The sequence below is a fragment of the Cherax quadricarinatus genome, chromosome 47, assembly GCF_038502225.1.
Source record: "Cherax quadricarinatus isolate ZL_2023a chromosome 47, ASM3850222v1, whole genome shotgun sequence".
NCBI classification, from domain to species: Eukaryota; Metazoa; Arthropoda; class Malacostraca; order Decapoda; family Parastacidae; genus Cherax; species Cherax quadricarinatus.
In genome coordinates this window covers 19052987-19074802 of record NC_091338.1, presented here as the reverse complement: position 1 = coordinate 19074802, position 21816 = coordinate 19052987, and the positions used below count along the sequence as shown (strand labels likewise).

The 21816-nt window shown below is 40.0% G+C and overlaps 1 protein-coding gene across 1 annotated transcript in view; it reads left to right on the top strand.

Moving 5' to 3' along the window:
- The first annotated feature begins 1576 nt into the window (after positions 1–1576).
- trus (programmed cell death 2 like trus) overlaps positions 1577–21816 on the top strand; it is a 54623-nt gene continuing 34383 nt past the window's right edge. Inside the window, exons 1-3 of the mRNA XM_053787769.2 lie at positions 1577–1895; positions 19332–19492; positions 19670–19979. Coding sequence (XP_053643744.1) covers positions 1788–1895; positions 19332–19492; positions 19670–19979 — 579 coding nt within the window. The 5' untranslated portion in view covers positions 1577–1787. The remainder of the gene's footprint in view (positions 1896–19331; positions 19493–19669; positions 19980–21816) is intronic.

Sequence of the window (21816 nt, the reverse complement as noted above, 5' to 3'; positions counted from 1 at the left end):
TGTGTTCGGTATTATACTCACCCCAAGATCTTTTTCTTTGAGTGAGGTTTACAGTCTTTGGCCACCTGGCCTATACTTTGTCTGTGGTCTTCTTTGCCCTTCCCCGATCTTCATGACTTTGCATTTGGCGGGGTTAAATTTGAGGAGTTAGTTGGTGGACCAAGCTTCCAGCCTTATCCTCGTCCGATTTAATTCCCCTCATTAACTTCACATAATCTGTAAACAAGGACAATTCTGAGTCTCTCCCTTCTGTCATGTCATTCACAGGTTGAGGTACTGATTACCTCATTCTTCTCCTGTTCTTCACGTTTCTCCTTTGTATGGACTGATGAAGCCACTGTGTGGCGAAACGTTTCCTCAATAAAGATACCCAAGAGTTGCACATGTGTCTAATTTATCAACATGTCGGTTCTCTGAACCATTCATCTACAATCCTGTCAGACACTGCAACTTCTTGGGATCTTAATACTTGGGAATTCTTCGCTTGCCTAACCCTTGGGCACGACCTACTTCCACTCTGAACAAATGTGACACCACCTACGTCTGCTGCACCTCTCCTGCCTACGGTATATAAGCTACTTCTCGGCACAAATGTTGTATTCTATTCAAGATTGATGGACTGACCACATCGACTCAAGGTTGAGGGACTGATTACCTCATTCTTCTCCTGTTCTTCACGATTCGCCTTTGTATGGACTGATGAAGCAACTGTGTAGCGAAACGTTTCCTCAATAAAGATACCCAAGAGTTGCACATATGTCTAATTTATCAAGTTGTCTCTCAGTGTACTCGTGGCGCCCCTGCTTTTCATCGGGGGAATGTTGCATCTCCTGCCGAGTCTTTTGCTTTCATATGGAGTGACTTTCGTGTGCAGATTTGGTACCAATTCCTCCAGGACCTTCCAAGTGTATATTATCATGTATCTCTCTCGCCTGCGTTCCAGGGAATACAGATCAAGGACTTTCAACCGTTCCCAGTAGTTTAGGTGCCTTATCGCACAAGTAAGTCTGTTCTAGTTTGTGCATGGAGACAGGAATTTCCTGCAGGTTAGTTAACTCCTTTAAAAAAGAAATGTATCCATGGGAACACTTGTGAGAATAGGACTGGAAGAGTCTTGTGTTGTGTCAACAGTGATTGTCAGAGTGGGCATCTTACAAGTTCCCACTCTACCGAAATGTTGTCAAATTTCCTCCAGGCATTTTTTTTTTTGTGAATCTGTCTACCACATTTTATATAACACTATTACTGTATAACAGTTATATTACAATTTGTTGATAGTATAATATTTGTTTGTTATTTCTGAACTCTTATTCTAGAAAGATATTTCTTAGCAAGTTTAAACAAGCCGCTGCTGACTGGCGTTGTGTGCTGGGAAACAAATACTTGTGTAGGGTTATTTAAATTAGCTTTAATTCATCAAGTTATAAATTAAAATATATTTGACTTCTTCATTATTGTAATTAAGCAATTATCTGTAAATTTTGATTTACCATAGGTAGTACATATTTTCCAAAAAAGCATTAAAATGTTCTAGGGACATAACGAGGTGATGCGCAACACAAGGCCTCAAAATCAATAACCAATAAGAACGTAGCTCAACCTTGTTTTGCTTCACTCAGCCAATCACAACGCAACATATTCATCATTCCTCGATGACACCCGAGTTTTCGAACGGCGGAATTTATTGATGTATCGTCTGCTGGAGGTCTGCAACAATGCGATTACCGTAAAGGTGATCAAGATTTAGTTAAGGTGTAGTTCTCGTGGTGGAAAATACAGTGGAGATAATGGCGTCGAAGCCGCAGTTGGTGCTACTGGGCTATGTTGATGAGCAAATATCTTCCAGAAATCAACAACTGGCCAGCTTTACCAGCAGCAAAATTGGCGGAACACCAGTAAGTTTATAAAATCGGCTGCATATTGATTATTTTTTCCTATTTCATTTTGTATTATTTATTAGATTAGAATTTGTCTGAGAGTTGTATCAGACAGACGTGTGATGACTATCACCAGTGTATTTAATATGTAAAAGATGAAGAAAAATAGCTTCACCATTAACTAACAAAACAAAACCTTTACTGAAGAGCATTGACCCTGACAGCGTGAGATCGTCTACATATAGGAAAAGCAAAATTAAAATCTCAGAACTTAGAAAAATTAGAAGATAGGATCACTGTAGTATGAGCATGGCACTGCCCTAAATGCTGTGCATCCTGTTGGCTTCCTGAGTATTGTATATTTTGTACATGTATTGATTTGAAACAACTTGAATGTGAGTCTGATCCTTATAGTTCATTGGTTGCGCGTTCGTCTCACAATTGAAAGTGCCTGGGTTGAAGCCTGGGCAAGTTCTCCTAACACTTGCTGCTCCTATTACCTGGCAGTAAATAGATACCATTTGGCTCCCTTGGTTTATCCTGGGTTATTAAGGTTCCAAGGTTACTATTCCAAATAATCTTATAATGGCCTTGTTTGACCACGAGTAGACTCTTGCCCAACTCTTCTCACTTGTGTATTTGTCTAACCTATTTTTTTAAAGCTAACCAAACTACTTGCATCAGTGGATATTTGTTTCACGCATTCACAGCTTTATTGTTTAACCAGCGGTTTCATTTAATTTATATATATGGGAGATCCAAGCATTAACCCAGTGGTGGCTACATTCAGCATTAAGATGTATGTTTTAGTGCTGTGTGTACCTGTACATAAATAATCCTGGCTGTCTTCATTAGACCCCTGGCTGTCTTCAAGAAGGCACTGGACAGGCACCTAAAGTCAGTATCAGACCAGCCGGGCTGTGGTTCGTGCATCAGTTGGCGTGCAGCTAGCAGTAACAACCTGGTTGATCAGGCCCTGATCCACCAAGAGGCCTTGTCTCAGACCAAGCCGCGGGGGTGTTGACCCCCGAAACCCTCTCCATGTATACCCCAGGTATAGGGCTATGGCAATAGTAGTTAGGCTTAGGCAAAAAACAAACAGTAGTGCAGGTTCATTTATTGGTGGTGTTTTGGATGCTAATTTTTTGTCTGATTACTGAAGATCTTACCTGTATGATAGTTCAACAAATTCATGATTTCAGTGCTCAAAACTGGGAACTTATTTTCCCCATAGACAACCATGTTATAATGAGAGATGCATTTACGAATTATAGTTTTCCAGTTTCATTTACTTTTAAGAATGAAATAAATAAATAATGTGCAGTACTCAGATGAATCCATCTCATCTCTTCCCCTCCTACTGTCTTATCCAACTTAATACAGCATGGGTAGCAGTAACTGGACTACTTTTCCTTTCATACCCTCTCTCTTCCATCACATCCCATACAACACTGTGTGGGCAGAAGCAGCAATTCAGCTTTGACAAAACTGTAAATACTACTAGATTTTTCGGCATATAAGACGTGCTTTTCTTTTTTTACCTGTGCTCAAGGTCAGGAACAAGGGTAGGCCTTGGGTTACTGGCTGGTGGTGGTTTCAGTGCTGTGGCACTGGTAAACTAAACTCCAAACACCCCAATACAAAACTGTTTTCCAGATGATATTTGTGATTAGTAACTATTGTAAATTATTCTGTAATTTTCATATTATATTATATGTAATATTCATATTACCAGTATATAATAAGGAAATTGGCTTCAACAGTTATAATTATAAAGTATCGGGTTCATTAGGTAATATAAATGAAGAATAAGAAAGGGTGTAGCAATCTGTAAACAATAGGTAGCCACATTTTTGGTGGTTGGTGGGAGTGGAGCAGATGACAAGCTGCACAAGGTTCCAACTCTTTCTGCTATACTGTGTGCACAAGAAGCTAAACACTGGCAAAAAGAAGGTTTCTTTATCAATACAGATGTATCAAACAATTGTGAACTTTCCCATCATCCTAAAATGAACATAAATATAAATGTATTTTAAAAAATAATGGAGAAAAATAATTTCTGAGTATGTATTTGCTATGTTCTTTTCTGAAGATTGGCAGTTGTAACAAATTACTGCAATTCCCAAGTATCCGTTTAATAAGTACAAATATTGGTGAGTTAGGGGTTTTACTGTGCCTGTTTTATTGGTTGGTGGCAAGACTGAATAAACCTTTCCGGAAGTTGATGATTGGTGATGAATTGTTAAATACAGCAAATACTCACTTAGCACAGTAGTTACATTCCATGTTAAATCCACTGTATGAGTTATGTCCTTATAACAGTTAGTTAAGGCATTGTGGCTGATTTTAGTCCTGGTGACTGGGCAGTCAGTATACGTGACACTTGGGAGTGCATATACAATGGAACCTCTGTACTCGAACTTAATGCATTCCAGAAGGCTATTCAAGTGCTGATCTGTTGAAGTATCAAATGAATTCTTCTCAACCAACTTTCTTTTTGGTTGGCTGTTATCACTAATCTTCATAGGCCCCATGGTGATTTATTTATACAAAAAATATAAAAAAAACACCAGAAATGTGAGGAAACACGAAATAGTTACAGTGAAGTTCTGGCAGGTCGTGTTGGTTTGGTCGAGTGCCAAGATTTGTTTGAGTAGAAAGCTGTTTGAGTACCGAGGTTCCACTGTATGATATACTAAAACTTCAGAACTAATGATTTCCTGTCACTGTCATTACTGGTTGACAAAGAGAATCCTCTTATCTTCCACGCTCATTCTAAATGTGAAGTAAAAATGTTCAAAGACTCCACATTATTATCTGGCATTTTGGATGAAATACATTACAGAATCTTCACAGTTCCCATAAATTCTGCCTTACTGAGTTGTAGCAGCAGACACAAAATCCTTGACACTTCTGCATTCATTCTAAATATGCAAATGTTTAATTTACAAATACTCTAAGAATACATGTATATACACGAAAAGCTGTAATCCTGTATTGAATCTTTAAATTTGCTTATTCAATGTTGTATGTAAATATGTAGACATAGAATAATATACAAGCTATTTTCTTAATTATTGTTACATCCTTACCTTCTGACTTCCAGTATCACTAGCAGTCCTCTTAGATGCCATGGCTAATGTGAAATGATGAGAAGGAATTCAGAAAAATTGAGAAAAGATCTTAAAATCCTTTGGTTTTGGTCATGAAGTGTTAAGCCATTCAGTAAGCAGCTGGCTGTTGGCTCACTAGACGAAAGACTACTCGAGTGCATGGATCTGATTACCCTAGGAGCAGTGTAGAGCTAACTGGTTCGTGTGCATACAAATTTTTCAAAACATTTGATACAGTATATTGCTGTTAAATACATTGCAATAAATTTTGCAAATAACAGTTCACTCTTTAGTGAGTATTTACTGTGCATCCAAGGGAAGTGTTATTAAAGTTTGTAAAATGATAGTGGTGTGAGTCTGCAAATGAGAATTGTTATTTAATAAGTGTTTGGTATGTAGTGATTGCTTGTGTGAAACTTGTTGCAGTTATGTAATCAGTGTGAATCCATTCAGATTATTTTTTTGTATACAATTCTTTTGGTGATTATGGAAATCTTTGTACAGGATGGTGTTGATATTGCCAGGTTCCTGCAAGTGGCTAGATAGCCTGTAGGTCTGTGCAGGAAGTCCTCAGGTTGGTGTATCAAGGTAGGCATAACCATCTGTTGCAAACCTTTCTGAGGAGAAGAGATATTTGTGTTATCATATCCATGTAAATGTGTGGATGTGCACCCTGTCCCAGTTTTGAAGATATACTCTACTCTGTTACTGTAGTTAAGTTTTAATTTTCCGTTGTGCAACAAGCTTCATGAATTGTTTTTTAATAAGTGGTAAATGATTGTTTCTTACTACTATTGACTGAAGATACGTCGCTGAGGTTTCAGATGGCTATATATATATTAGTGTTTTTAAAATAGGAAGATACCAATAACCAATTTATGGACTTTTTTCCCATTTTTCATCTTTGAATTTGATTGTTTCAGCGAGTTTTATTATTGTCTTACGACACATCTTTGTGTCAGGATATGTACATCACACTAGTAGCTTTTGACTTAAGTAACTTTTTGTGTTCAATTTAAAAATATGTATAAAGAAATTGCTTGCAGCAAAATGTATTTCAGAAATCTTTCTTATTAATGTATAGTATATAACTAACCATACCACGGGCGGAGATAGAACCCGCGATCAGAGAGTCTCAAAACTCTCTGATCGTGGGTTTTATCCCCGCCCGTGGTATGGTTTGTTTGCAATCATGTCATTACGATTTCGTGAGTTGTATATAACTATATATACGTGTGTGTGTGAATGCATGCATGCGTGTGTGCATGTGTGCAGGTTATCTATTTTCTTTACTTTATTTAAAATGTATAGCCTCACCATATTTGCAAGTTCACTGCAAAGAGCTTGTGTTGAATGCATACAAAACTACCATAAGACAGTAATTCTTTTTTTTATATCAACATTTACAGTAATACATTGTATCCAGTATGTTGGGATCAAAACTATTCTGAATCTGGCGTTTTAGACATTTTAACTCTGTAAACCTTCACACCTCGTGTATAGAATTTGTGTAAAAGTTTATTAATCTTGTGTGCAACAGGTGAAGAAAAAATGGACAGATTTTTATAGAGAAAAACACACCATACTGAAGTGTAATACAGTACAGCCAGAGTGAGATGAAGGTAATCTTGGAGAGAGGGATTCGTAAAACAGTAAAAACTCAAAATTCCATGTTAGGTTTTGAAGTCTTCCAGAATTCAGAAATTTGCAAATGCTCATAAGTTTTGTCTGTATACAGTAAACTGTCGGATAATATGCAATCCGCTAACATGTTTTTTCTATAACATGGTTTCAAAATTGTGGCTTTTCTCCATGAACATGCCATGAAAAATTGGCTTACAAGGTAGAGTACATGTAGAGGAAAATGTGGCTTAAACTGCAGTCTTTCCTCTCCATTTTGGAATGAGCCTCAGGGTGAGTCCATTGTGTGACAAGCTAGTGGGTGCGAGCAGGTGGACTAGTGAGTGAGTACCTTTACCTTTGATGAGTTTCGAGATTCTTACTGCTCTTGGAGCCCAGCTATGGGCCAGGCTCATCTGGTTTTTGCTTGGTCAATCAGGCTGTTGATGGTAAGTAGTGAGTGTACTGTATATGCATTTTATTGCTCTAGGGCACTTTAAATGCCTAGTATGTATATAATGTAATGTTCATTCGAGAAACAAAGCCAGACTGACTCTCAATGCCTGTGTGGGGAGGCGCACAGGTGCCAGGCAGGCAGACAGGTCTGGTATGAAGTTCAAAACACGGGGCATGTTCGATACTTGGGACAATTGGTGTGAAAAAAGTGGTCAAAACTCGAAGCATTCGATAGTCGATGCGTTTGAAACTCGGGGTTCCATGGTACCAGAGAATTTTACATTAGTTATGTGTGATATGCCTCAAAATATGGGAATGTGTCATATTGTTTGACTTTCTTGGGTTATCCTTGGGTAATTATTATGTTATATTTAGGTGGTGAAAGATTGGATATCAGATTGGAGGGAGAGAGTATGGAGGAGGTGAATGTATTCAGATATTTGGGAGTGGACATGTCAGCGGATGGGTCTATGAAAGATGAGGTGAATCATAGAATTGATGAGGGGAAAAGGGTGAGTGGTGCACTTAGGAGTCTGTGGAGACAAAGAACTTTGTCCTTGGAGGCAAAGAGGGGAATGTATGAGAGTATAGTTTTACCAACGCTCTTATATGGGTGTGAAGCATGGGTGATGAATGTTGCAGCGAGGAGAAGGCTGGAGGCAGTGGAGATGTCATGTCTGAGGGCAATGTGTGGTGTGAATATAATGCAGAGAATTCGTAGTTTGGAAGTTAGGAGGAGGTGCGGGATTACCAAAACTGTTGTCCAGAGGGCTGAGGAAGGGTTGTTGAGGTGGTTCGGACATGTAGAGAGAATGGAGTGAAACAGAGTGACTTCAAGAGTGTATCAGTCTGTAGTGGAAGGAAGGCGGGGTAGGGGTCGGCCTAGGAAAGGTTGGAGGGAGGGGGTAAAGGAGGTTTTGTGTGCGAGGGGCTTGGACTTCCAGCAGGTATGCGTGAGCGTGTTTGATAGGAGTGAATGGAGACAAATGGTTTTTAATACTTGATGTGCTGTTGGAGTGTGAGCAAAGTAACATTTATGAAGGGGTTCAGGGAAACCGGCAGGCCGGACTTGAGTGCTGGAGATGGGAAGTACAGTGCCTGCACTCTGAAGGAGGGGTGTTAATGTTGCAGTTTAAAAACTGTAGTGTAAAGCACCCTTCTGGCAAGACAATGATGGAGTGAATGATGGTGAAAGTTTTTCTTTTTCGGGCCACCCTGCCTTGGTGGGAATCGGCCAGTGTGATAAAAAAAAAAAAATTAGGGGGTAAGCATTAATCCTTTCAGGGTCGGGACCCCTACTGCGACCTCAGAGAAAGGACTTGGTAAATATTTTATAATATATTTTATTCCTATAATTTTATATTGCTGATGATAGAGCAAAAAACTAATGTGAAGGACCTGGGAGTGATAATGTCAGAGGATCTCACTTTCAAAGATGAAAATGATGTATCAACCACATTTGCTAGAAAAATGATGGGATGGATAATGAGAACCTTCAAAACCAGGGACGCAAAGCCCATGATGATTCTCTTTAAATCGCTAGTTCTCTCTAGGCTGGAATATTGCTGTACACTAATGGTGCCTTTCAAGGCAGGTAAAATTGCTGATCTGGAGAGTGTACAGAGAGCTTTCATGGCACGCATAAGTACGATGAAACGCCTAAATTACTGGGAACGGTTGAAGTTCCTCGACTTGTACTGCCTGGAATACAAGCAGGAAAGATAAATGATAATATACACCTGGAAAATTCTAGAGGGATTAGTACCAAATTTGCACACAAAAATCATTCCCTACGCGGTAGAGAGAGTAGAAAGTAAGAAAAAGTGAACATATGAGTGTTTTTTGCGAAGTAGAAGTGATACGAGGAGGGAGTATATGGAGAGAAAAAGAGAAGTTAAAAGAGTAGTAAAGGAATGTAAACAGAGTGCAAATGAGAGAGCTGGTGAGATGTTATCAACAAATTTTGTTGAAAATAAGAATAAGTTTTGGAATGAGATTAAAATATTGAGAAATCTTAGGGAACGAATGGATTTGATAGTTAAATATAGGAGAGAAGAGTTATTAAATAGAGAATTAGAGGTATTGGGAAGATGAAGGGAATATTTTGAGGCATTGTTAAACATTGACGAACATAGAGAATCTGTGATTTTGTGTATAGAGCAAGGAGGAATAACATTTTGTAGGAGTGAGGAAGAGCCAGTTGTGAGTGGGGGAAGTGCATAAGGCAGTGGGTGGAATGAAAGGGGTAAAGCAGCTGGAATTGATGGGATAAAGATAGAAATGTTAAAAGCAGGTGGGGATATAGTTTTGGAGTGGTTAATGCTTTTATTTAATAAATGTAGGGAAAAGGGTAAGATACCTAGGGATTGGCAAAGAGCATGCATAGTTCCTTTTTATTCAGGCAAAGGGAACAAAAGAGAGTGTAAAAATTATAGGGGAATAAGTCTGTTGAGTGTACCTGGTAAAGTGTATGGTAGCTATTCAAGGGGGAAGGGGCCTCCTTGCTGCAGCGAAGAGGCTTTTGGTCTGAGGAATTGGACTCTTTGGTCTTCTTCCTCCAATTGAACCTAATTACCCCTAGTCCTCCCCTTCCCTGTCCCATCCTCTCCATTCCTCCTCCTCCTCCCTATTCCTTCCATTTCCTGTTTTCAGCCTATGGGGTTCTTCCCTCAGGCATTCTAGTTCCTAAGTTGGGGAAAGGGTACCGTGGTCCATCCCATTCCATTGAAGTTCTTGGCGGTAGTGTATTTTGCCATGGAATCTGGATCTTCTGGAGATCCCAATCCCTCTCCAGTCTACTGAGGGAAGGCTTTGGGTGTCTTTCAGATGATAGGTCTATCTCTGGAGGCTGTCTGTGGGATTCTAGGAGGTGGTGTGTGAATCAAGTATGCTTTGTGGTGGGTATCCAACCACCCTCTTTAGTCCACCAAGGTGGCTCGGTAGATAGTGAGGTTGCTATCCCGGTTTGCTGGTTTACTGGCATGAAGGGTAGCGTATTGCACGGGTTCCATGCCGCATTTGCACTACTGGCTGTGGTGAGGTCCTCTTGGGCACAGAGGGGGACTTATGGTCCTTTTCCCTTAGGAGCTACCCTTCCATGTTCCCCCTCCCCCTTTTTTTTCTAAAAACAAAAAGACAAGAAAGACCTAACCATGGGATCCCAAATCAATGAAACTGCTTCTCCTGGGTCCCCTTTCTGTAGCAGCACCCTCTTATGACCCTGCCTATTTTCTGCAGGTGACATTTTGTCATACTTCTGACACCATGACTTGGCCTGACTTCTTTGACACGTCTGATCTCCATACGTCTTTGACCATGCTTCCAGCTTCTCCCCATATGATGTGTCACCTGTCCACCTCAAAACGGGCCACCTCCAGTTCCACATCTAAATGGCCAGTTTTCCCCTGTTTGTTTGTGTTTGTTTATAAGAACCCAAATTATGCTCCACTGTTATCCATCCCATCTCAGCTATGTTTTATTATATTCATCGGATCCTTTTCCTGATGGAACCTTTAATGAAAGTGCACTGCATGTATGCACTGGTATACCATACCATTGGATCTTGTTTGTACTTTGCTGCACTACACTGCAGCACGCATCTACTTGAATAAGTGGTATATGGTCTGCTTTTTTCTCTCTCTTCTTCACGGGAATTATCTATCACAAATGTTAAGTTTCTGGTTTCTTCATTTCCACCACCACTTCTTTTATTAGGTAATTTTAATGTTCACCATTTCCTATGGGGAGTCTCACTGTGACTCTTGCAGCATACAGTTAGAGGCTCTTCTCACTTCTCTTCCTCTCCATGCTTTAAATACGGATACTCCCACCCATTTTGATCCTCGTACTCAATCTCTCTCTTGCATCAATGTCTCAGTTTGCTCTTCATCAACAGTACTAGACTTCACCTGGTCTGTGCTCCCAGATTTACATGTGATCATTTTCCAATCCTCCTTACTTCCCATTCGTATTCTCCACCTCCTTGAAGTCCACGCTTGCAATTTGACTGAGCGAATTGGGACTTGTACTTGCACCAAACTGCTTTTAGCGAGGACCTTTCTTCATCTCCAGTGATGACCTGTTACACCTCTTTTTGACCTCAGTTTTAACCACAGCTCCACATTCTATACCCCAAACCTCAGGCAAGCATTCTCAGAAATGCGTGCCTTGGTGGTCTCCTGCTTGTGCTCATGCGGTACGTTTGAAACGTGCTGCATGGAGCAGATATCGTTACAGTAGGACCACAGAGTGACTCCTTGATTTTGAGTGGACAAGAATGTTGCCTGCTGTGTCATCCATTAAGCTAAACTCGTTTATTGGCAGGATTACGTTTCTACCATCACTTCGGCTTCCTCTGTGAGTGCAGTCTGGAAGAAAGAACAGAAACTGAATGGCAAATAGTCTCCCGACCCGGTGCCTGTTCTTCAGGTAACTGAAGGTGCCTCTGAAATTGGTAATCATTTAGTCCATGTCTCTCAGGGGCTACATCTATGCCTCTCATTTCTTTCCTCCAAGCCTGCCAGAGTTAGAACCCTTAGACTTTTCTTCTAACAGAGAAGAGTCTTATAATGTGCCTTTTACACTTCTTAAATCCTTTCACTGTCATAACCTCAATTCTGAAACTGTCTGTGTCACAAAATATTCGAAAAAAAAAATGATAGAGAATCTTTTCCCGATAGTAATGACACCAAAAGTACGAAATTTGATAGAAAACTTAGGGAATTACGCTCTCTATCAAATGAGACCAAGAAAACGAGAATACAACCATAAATACCATACGAAAATACACCTCAGAGTCTGCATTTTAATCCAGAAACATGGTCAGAGTTTTGTTTTTCTCATGCACTGCGCGCTGCAGGATTTTTTTTTATACTGTGCACACTGACCACACAGACCCATTCTCTCACATGTGGGCCTGCTAGCTTTCTTTGGAGCCACTAGAATTTAGGTGTATTAATATGTCAGAAACACTGGCTCGTAAGACGTATATCTACGGCCGAAACAGTGAAAGGGTTGATTAGAGTCGACGCTTTTTGCTTTCCAATTGCAGGCAACTGGGCCTGATGGTATTCATATTTGTATGCTCCAGCATTTAAATCCGTCAAGCCCGTGCTATCCTCTTACATCTATTTAATCTTGCTTAGTTGCAGGGAGTTCTTTCCCGGCTGTGGAAATCTGCCATTGTTCTACCTTTTTGTAAACCATGTACTTCGAGATGTGATGCCTCCCACTATCGTCCCATTGCTCTTTCCAGTGCAGTTTGCAAGTTGATGGAACGTCTGGTAAATAGACACTTGATGTGGTATTTAGAGACACACAATAGCCTCTCCACTAGTTAATATGGCTTTCGTAAGTGCCGCTCTATTATTGACCCCCTAGTCTGTTTAGATATGTATGTTTGTAATGCCTTTGCCAATAGCCACTCAGTTATTGCCATCTTTTTTGATCTTGAGAAGGCATATGACACAACTTGGAGATATAACATCTTGGCCCACGCTCACTCGTTAGGCCTCCAAGGCAATCTGCCCTTGTTTCTTAAGAACTTATTGAAAAGCATTTCTGTGTTCGGGTTAATAATTTGCTTTCATCGGACTTTGTCCAAGGTGAAGGTGTCCCCCCAGGAATGTGTTCTTAGCACCACACTTTTTCTCCTTGCTATAACTGATCTGGCATATGTTCTTCCAGGGCTGGCCTTAAGCTGATTGGACTGATTGCTCCCAGTTGGGTCCCACACTAGAGTGTAATCTACTCTCGGCTTGTCAAGTGTACACAACAACACAAAGAAAAAAAAAAAAAAAGGGGCCTTGGATATAATATGTTGGGGAATTGTTAGGTAAGACACATATGCAACAGTTAGGTATCTTTATTATGAAACGTTTCGCCTACACAGTAGGCTTCTTCAGTCAAGTACAGAAAAGTTGATAGAAGCAGAAGATACTTGAAGACGATGTAATCAGTCCATCACCCTTAAAATTTTGAGGTGGTCAGTCCCTCAGTCTGGAGAAGAGCATTGTTCCATAGTATGAAACAATATGGAGATGAAGTGACAGGATGGAGCTTTTTATAGCGCCAAGAGGTGAGACGTAGGCCACTAGGAGAGGTAAGAACTCAGATGTTGAGAGGTCAGGTCCTTCTCAAATCCAGTTCTGAGTTCTTACCTCTCCTAGTGGCCTACGTCTCACCTCTTGGCGCTATAAAAAGCTCCATCCTGTCACTTCATCTCCATATTGTTTCATACTATGGAACAATGCTCTTCTCCAGACTGAGGGACTGACCACCTCAAAACTTTAAGGGTGATGGACTGATTACATCGTCTTCAAGTATCTTCTGCTTCTATCAACTTTTCTGTACTTGACTGAAGAAGCCTACTGTGTAGGCGAAACGTTTCATAATAAAGATACCTAACTGTTGCATATGTGTCTTACCTAACAACCTGTCGGTATTTTATACCATTTTAATGTTCAACATGTTGGGGAATTAATAAATCATTTCAGTCACTAAAGCAAGTGGTATTGTGACTGTACTTTTCATAGGTGATATACAAATTTTGTTTGTTACTTGTAGGCTTACATGTATGCAGTTTTATATTAAAATGTAGCTTACATCTGTTTGGTCTATTAACTCGCATGCCATTTTTAAGTGCGCAATTTAATTGCTTTCCATACATGGGGCCCACCATAATTGTTCCCAGTTGGGCCCTGGACCTAAGGCCAGCTCTGTGTTCTTCCATCTAATATTTGGTCATCACTCTGTTGATGACTTTGCTGTAGCTTGTGCAGGTGCTGACTGTCACATCATTGAAGTTTCTTTCCAGAATGCTGTCATCCGTGTTTCCAATTGGGCCACTATTCATGGTTTAAATTTTCTAGTACTGAAACGCCAAATCACTTTCACCAGACATTCTATTGTCCATGATATTTCATTGTACCTGTATGGCTCATATATCTCTATGTGATACAGTCAGATTTCTCAGCCTTCTGTTTGACCGTCGGTTATCCTGGAAACCTCGCATTACTTCCTTAAAGGCAACTTGTCATAGCCAGCTGAACCTCCTTAAAACCCTCACTCATCTTTAATGGGGGGCTGATCATTGAACTTTCCTTCAACTGCATTCAGCTTTAATTTTATCAGAACTAGATTGTGGTGACCAGATGTATTCAGCGGCCTCTCCTGTAACTCTTTTTAACCTTGATCCCATCCATTGCCAAGGATTACGTTTATGCCTAGGTGCTTTTCGCTTCTCACCTGTTGAAAGCTCTATTCTGTTTACTTCAATATACAATACATTACTGTATAAACATTTAAAAATATACCAGAAATGTTATAAATGGCTCATAGGTGACATTAAAAAATATCAAAGATGGTTGACATGAACTCTCTACCATTATAGTGTGTTCCTCACTTAACGATGAATTCGTTTAATGACATGGTCTTAGGAATGGAACTCTGTTGTTAAGTGAGGAGAGGCTGTATTCTATCCTTGAATGGTCACCATGATGCTCATTACCTCTGTTATTTTGTTTGTTCTCATGACCTTCACAATCTTTCTGTATACAGGATAGTAACAGACATTAGTAAAGGTCCATTGCTTGTTCATTGCCCCTGTTTACTCTGTCCTTTTTCTGTTTGTCTTCATTCACTCTTGTCTTCTCTTCAGTTTCCCCCTTTATATATTCATCTAGCATCTAACTTTTCCCCTCCTCCTTGGGAGGTTCTGATGGTTCATGTTTGTTCTTTCCCACTGCCATGCGTGAAAGCCCAAATACCCATGGTTTCTTCTCGCTCTCTTTTTCTTCATCACTTCCGGTCTCATTCTCATGCTGTCGCAGTGTATACTGATGGTTCTAAATCCTCTGACAGTGTAGGGTTTGCAGCAAGTGTTTCTGGACAGCATAGTGTGAGGGCATTTATTAGACTTGGTTAGCATTTTTACATCTGAATTGTATGCAATTCTCGTAGCAATTACCTGTATTGCATCTATGCCTCTGTTGCCATTTGTAGTAGTCTCAGACTCCCTTAGTGCTTTGCATGCTATACAGAAATTTGATTCACCTCATCTCCTGGTTCTTCATATACAACTTTGGTTACATCACATCTCTATTAAAAATAAATATTGTTTTCTCTTGGGTCCCTGGTTATGTTGACTTTCAGGGCAGTGAACAGGCCAACACTGCTGCGCGGTCAGCAGTAAATGACTCCCTAATTTCATATAGAGGTGTTCCATTCACAACCTATTTTGCTGTAATTTTTAACCCCCTTTGCAACTGTTGGCAAACATCGTTGGTCTGATATGATACATAAATTACATTCTGTCAAACCAAGTTTAGGTTTCTGGCTATCTTCTTGTCATCGATGCCGAGGTTGGGAGACTATGCTCCCTCATTTTTACATCAGGCACACTTGTTTTACTCATGGGTATCTCATGTAGAGGCACCCTGTTCCACCCTGGGAGAATTGTCAGGTTCCAGTTTCAGTTAGCCATATTCTATTGGACTGTTTGATCTATCAACAGTCACACAGAATTTACCTCCAACGTCATCATCACTCTGACGCCCTTACTTTATCTTCCCTCCTTGCTGATGGACCTACCTTTGACTCAGACTCTCTCACTGACTTTTTAACTGCAACTGATTCAGTACACAAACTTTGATGATACTTCCTTTAACACTCGTCAACAGCCCTTTCTAACTCTCCCTCTTATCCTCTCCACCCTTGCTACTCTATGATTTTGCACTATCCCCTTCCCTGCTGTGCTGTATGACCCTTGCAGATTGAGCACTTCTTTTTATATCATAATAGTAATATACACGAAATCACAGCTTCCCTATCTTCATCAACATTTAACAATTCCTCAAAATATTCCCTCCATCTTCCCAATACCTCTAACTCTCCATTTAATAACTCTCCTCTCCTGTGATTTCGTGTATAGGGCAAGGAGGAACAACATCTTGTAGGAGTGAGGAAGAGCCAGTTGTGAGTGTGGGGGAAGTTCGTGAGGCAGTAGGTAAAATGAAAGGGGGTAAGGCAGCCGGGATTGATGGGATAAAGATAAAAATGTTAAAAGCAGGTGGGGATATAGTTTTGGAGTGGTTGGTGCAATTATTTAATAAATGTATGGAAGAGGGTAAGGTACCTAGGGATTGGCAGAGAGCATGCATAGTTCCTTTGTATAAAGGCAAAGGGGATAAAAGAGAGTGCAAAAATTATAGGGGGATAAGTCTGTTGAGTATACCTGGCAAAGTGTATGGTAGAGTTATTATTGAAAGAATTAAGAGTAAGACGGAGAATAGGATAGCAGATGAACAAGGAGGCTTTAGGAAAGGTAGGGGGTGTGTGGACCAGGTGTTTACAGTAAAACATATAAGTGAACAGTATTTAGATAAGGCTAAAGAGGTCTTTGTGGCATTTATGGATTTGGAAAAGGCGTATGACAGGGTGGATAGGGGGGCAATGTGGCAGATGTTGCAGGTGTATGGTGTAGGAGGTAGGTTACTGAAAGCAGTGAAGAGTTTTTATGAGGATAGTGAGGCTCAAGTTAGAGTATGTAGGAAAGAGGGAAATTATTTCCCAGTAAAAGTAGGCCTTAGACAAGGATGTATGATGTCACCGTGGTTGTTTAACCCTTTGAGGGTCGACAGGCCCTCTCCGAAACTCGTTCTCAGGGTCGGCCAAATTTAAAAAAAAAAAAAAATTATTTTCTCTTATGAAAAGATAGAGAATCTTTTCCCGATCATAACGACACCAAAAGTTTGAAATTTGATAGAAAACTTACGGAATTATGCTCTCGCAAAGTTAGCGGTCTCGGCGATGTTTACGGATCGGCGATTTTGCCCACTTTGAGCCCCATTTTCGGCCAATTTCACTGTACTAGTCGACAAAAAACATGAATACTTCGCTAGAACTCCATTTTTTCTATCGAATGGGTGCAAGAAACCACCCATTTATAAATTCAACTATCCAGTACAGTGGTCAGAATTTAGCAATTTTGCCAATTTCACACAAATTTCAAAAGATGCCAATTTCCGAATAGGGTCCAGAATAAACAAGAAAGACATTCCTGGCACTAAAATGACATTTCCTCTAGTCATTAGTCACGTCTCAAGGCCCCTCTTATATTCTTTTGCTTTCCACTTTGAATTTTTATTCTCACAAAAAATATAAGATTTACTATTATGCAGACTACTGCATTAGTGTAAAAAATGGTATAAATATTACACTTGTGAAAGTGACTCACCAGTTTGTTTAATTTGTTTATATTGGTATAGCTATGAGGGCACCTTTCATTGTAAGAGAATGTCTTCCATTCTATAAATGTGAGGGTCTTGGCAATGACTGTGTGCTGCGTGAGAGTTGAAATAGATAAAGGAATCACACATAAAGTGGTAAGAGTACTAGTCACCCTCAAAGGGTTAATATATTTATAGATGGGGTTGTAAGAGAAGTTGCGAGGGTCTCTTTGCTAATGACACTGTGCTCTTGGGAGATTCTGAAGAGAAGTTGCAGAGATTGGTGGATGAATTTGGTAGGGTGTGAAAAAGAAGAAAATTGAAAGTGAATACAGGAAAGAGTAAGGTTATGAGGATAACAAAAAGATTAGGTGATGAAAGATTGGATATCAGATTGGAGGGAGAGAGTATGGAGGAGGTGAATGTATTCAGATATTTGGGAGTGGACGTGTCAGCGGATGGGTCTATGAAAGATGAGGTGAATCATAGAATTGATGAGGGGAAAAGGGTGAGTGGTGCACTTAGGAGTCTGTGGAGACAAAGAACTTTGTCCTTGGAGGCAAAGAGGGGAATGTATGAGAGTATAGTTTTACCAACGCTCTTATATGGGTGTGAAGCATGGGTGATGAATGTTGCAGCGAGGAGAAGGCTGGAGGCAGTGGAGATGTCATGTCTGAGAGCAATGTGTGGTGTGAATATAATGCAGAGAATTCGTAGTTTGGAAGTTAGGAGGAGGTGCGGGATTACCAAAACTGTTGTCCAGAGGGCTGAGGAAGGGTTGTTGAGGTGGTTCGGACATGTGGAGAGAATGGAGCGAAACAGAATAACTTCAAGAGTGTATCAGTCTGTAATGGAAGGAATGCGGGGTAGGGGTCGGCCTAGGAAAGGTTGGAGGGAGGGGGTAAAGGAGGTTTTGTGTGCGAGGGGCTTGGACTTCCAGCAGGCATGCGTGAGCGTATTTGATAGGAGTGAATGGAGACAAATGGTTTTTAATACTTATCGTGCTGTTGGAGTGTGAGCAAAGTAACATTTATGAAGGGGTTCAGGGAAACCGGCAGGCCGGACTTGAGTCCTGGAGATGGGAAGTACAGTGCCTGCACTCTGAAGGAGGGGTGTTAATGTTGCAGTTTAAAAACTGTAGTGTAAAGCACCCTTCTGGCAAGACAGTGATGGAGTGAATGATGGTGAAAGTTTTTCTTTTTCGGGCCACCCTGCCTTGGTGGGAATCGGCCAGTGTGATAATAAATAATAATAATAATAGTAATATACATTCATATTCCCTCTTCTCCTTCAATAGCTGATTCTTCAATATTATTGCTGCCCATTCCTTAGCTCTAACTCAGATACACCTGACTAAATCTCATTTATTTCTCCCCACTGAAACTCTCCTACCCCCATCAGCTTTGTTTCTCTTAGAGCTAGGACATCCAGCTTTTATTTCATTCATAACATCCAAAATTGTGTCTCTCTTATCTGCACTACATCCACACACATTCAAACATCCCAAGTTAGAGGTTTTCTTCTTGTGTTTAGTAATCTATATGGGAGAAAGGGTTACTGATCCATTGCCCCTGGCATTACAGTCGTTTTTTACAAGACACATTGCTTATTTCACTTCCCATGGAGAGGGAAGGAAATAATAAGAACAAAGAGTATTAAGAAAAAAATGAAACAAAACTCAAATGAGTGTGTATACATAAACGTGCACATGCACGTATAGTGTAATGTAAGTGTAAGTAGAAGCAGCAAGATATAACTGTTATATTGTGTGTTTGTGAGAGGAAAAAAAAAACCACCAGCAATCCTACATCTTGTAAAACAGTTAGAGGTTTCTGTCTTACACTTATTTGGCAGGACACAAGTACCTCCCTGGGTGGTTGCTGTCTACCAGCCTACTACATATATTGAATAAAATTAAGAAGAGTTAGAGACCATTCCCTTCCAAAATGTCAGACTGTTAAGTAATTTTTGTTACTGAATCCTGATTTACTTTGCTAGATTTTTAATATTTGATTTTTACATTACTCCTCTAATTTCAGGACTGGTGTTTAAGTGGGTGTGAAGTTCCAATATGTAAGCGTTGTGGCAGAAGGCAGTCCTTGGTAGTTCAAGTGTATTCACCTTTGGAAGGAGTGTTATATCACCGAACACTCTATGTATTCGCATGTGTTACTCAGGAATGCTGGAATCGCCCACACAGGTTTGAAAATATTCCTGAAATAGTTTTTATATAGCTCTCTCTTGCAAAGTGTAGAGAGAATGTGTTCTGTTAATTAGTTTTATCCTTCCTCATAATGATAAACTGTTAAGAATATAATGTCAGTGTATATGAGAGAGGCTATATTTGCATCTGTTCAAAATGAATTTCTTCTGACAGTTGGACATGTTTACGAAGTCAGATTCTAGACCCTGCGGCTGTGAGAACCTCTGCCCCTTCCTCCAAGTCTCCTTCTGTGTCATCATATGGTGGAGAAAGTTGGTTCCAAGATGAGCATGATTGGGGAGGAAATGACAATGATGGTAATGGCAATGCTGATAACTTCAACTTGGCATCATCATCTCAGCTATACCTGGACAACATGGCCAAGACTGGAGGGGACAGGAGTAACCTTAATAATATCAACTCAAATACAACTTCCATCACTGAGGTGGCACAGAAGATGGAGAGCAAGCTAAACATCATTGAGGTTGGTTACCTTGTTCACTTGTATTGTTTACTGTACCATGATAAACTTAGATTTTCATTATGTATACAGGCAGTACCCAGTCTAATAAATACAGTAATCTTCCTTGAGAGAGTTTATAAAGTAAAATTTCATAATGGAAATTTCAGTTTTCCATGTCCACAATGTCCACAATGAGCCAATTGCATTGTCTTCAGAAAAAACATAAGTATCATGAACATATTATATTGTGCTGTAGAAAATAGAGCTTTATTTACCATTATTAAAAGCTCTGGATTTATTCTTGAGGACAGTTGCAACAGTTAATGCAGATGAATTAAATTTTTTTAATGTATTGGCTATCTCCCTCCAAGGTAGGGTGACCCATGAAAGCAGATATTCACAATTGTTCACTCTAATCACCATCTTGCCAGAAGCATGATGACTTGACAGTTCAGGTTACCCTCTCAACTGCAACATCTCTACCTTTCCTTCCTTCAGAGTTCATGCATTTTACTTCCTACCTCCAGGAAGTCCAGCTTATCGGTATCCATGGATCTTTTATAAATGTTAACTTGCTTGCCAAAGGCTCAAGCCCCTAGCTGTAAAACTTCCTTTGCCACCTCCAACCTTTCCTGAGATGACCCCTACCTCTCTATCCCAGAATTATACTCTTTTGGTCATCCTAATCTACTTCATCCTCTTTATATGTCAAACTGCCTCAGCAACCCCTCCTCAGCCCTCTGACTTATGCCTTTGATAACTCCACATCTTCCAATTTCTGTGCTCCAGATTGTCTGCATAATATTCACCCTGTTTGTTGCTCAAAACATAACATCTCTACTGCCTCCAGCCTCCTTATTGCAATGTTTAGAGCCTGTGCTTACACCCATATAAAAGTGTGCTACTATGGTACATTCCTGTTTTTATCTCCATAGATAAATTTCCTTTGTTCCAGAAATTCCTTTACATACCACCAATCTTTTTCCTTTTGTTTATTCTGTAGTTCACCATTCTATCATAGATATGTTTGCTGACATGTCCAATCCCTAATATCTGAGTATGTTCACTTTATTCCATACTCCATTCCTCCAATCTGATAGTCAATCTTTCATTGCCTTGAGTTTGTTACTGTCATCACCTTGCTCTTTTATATGTCCACCAGTCTTTGCAACTTCTCAGAATCTTCCAAAAGAGCCACATCATCAGCAAAGAGCAACTGTGACAACTCCCATCTTATATAAAATCTGTCATCTTTTAATCCCTCTCCTCTCCCCAACAAAATGGTCTAGCACCCTAGCATTAAACAAATAAACAAACTTTTTTTCTATAAAGTAGAATATAATGGTGCAACCTTGGCTTATGAACGCCCACCATGCGAACTTTTCATGATATGAACCGTTGTTCGGTCGATTTTTTTGCTTCTGGATATGAAGGAAATTCAGGATGCATACTTCCCCTTCAAGGGAGGTTCCTTAAATAAATCAATAAATAAAATATTTATTTCTTTGACGAGCCGCTCATAAACCTGATTGTCACCCAGATGAACAGGTATTACACATTGTAGAATAGTCACAGCTGCACAGATGGAAAGATACAACTGTGGCCGAAATGTGTCTGTTCCTTGCCACAGTCATGCTTATGCCTTGCATCTACAAGCACAGTGTACCACAGTGCTGATCTATTGACTACTGCATCAGTACCTGAATCTTTCGTGACCACCTCATTTGCAACAGATTCATTCTGTTGCTACAAATGTTGCACTTCTCAGACAGGAATTCACCTAACAGAAATGACCCCTATGGAAATAAGTCATGTTGATTTTTTTTCGGGTTATCCTAGGTTATTTACACATATGTTA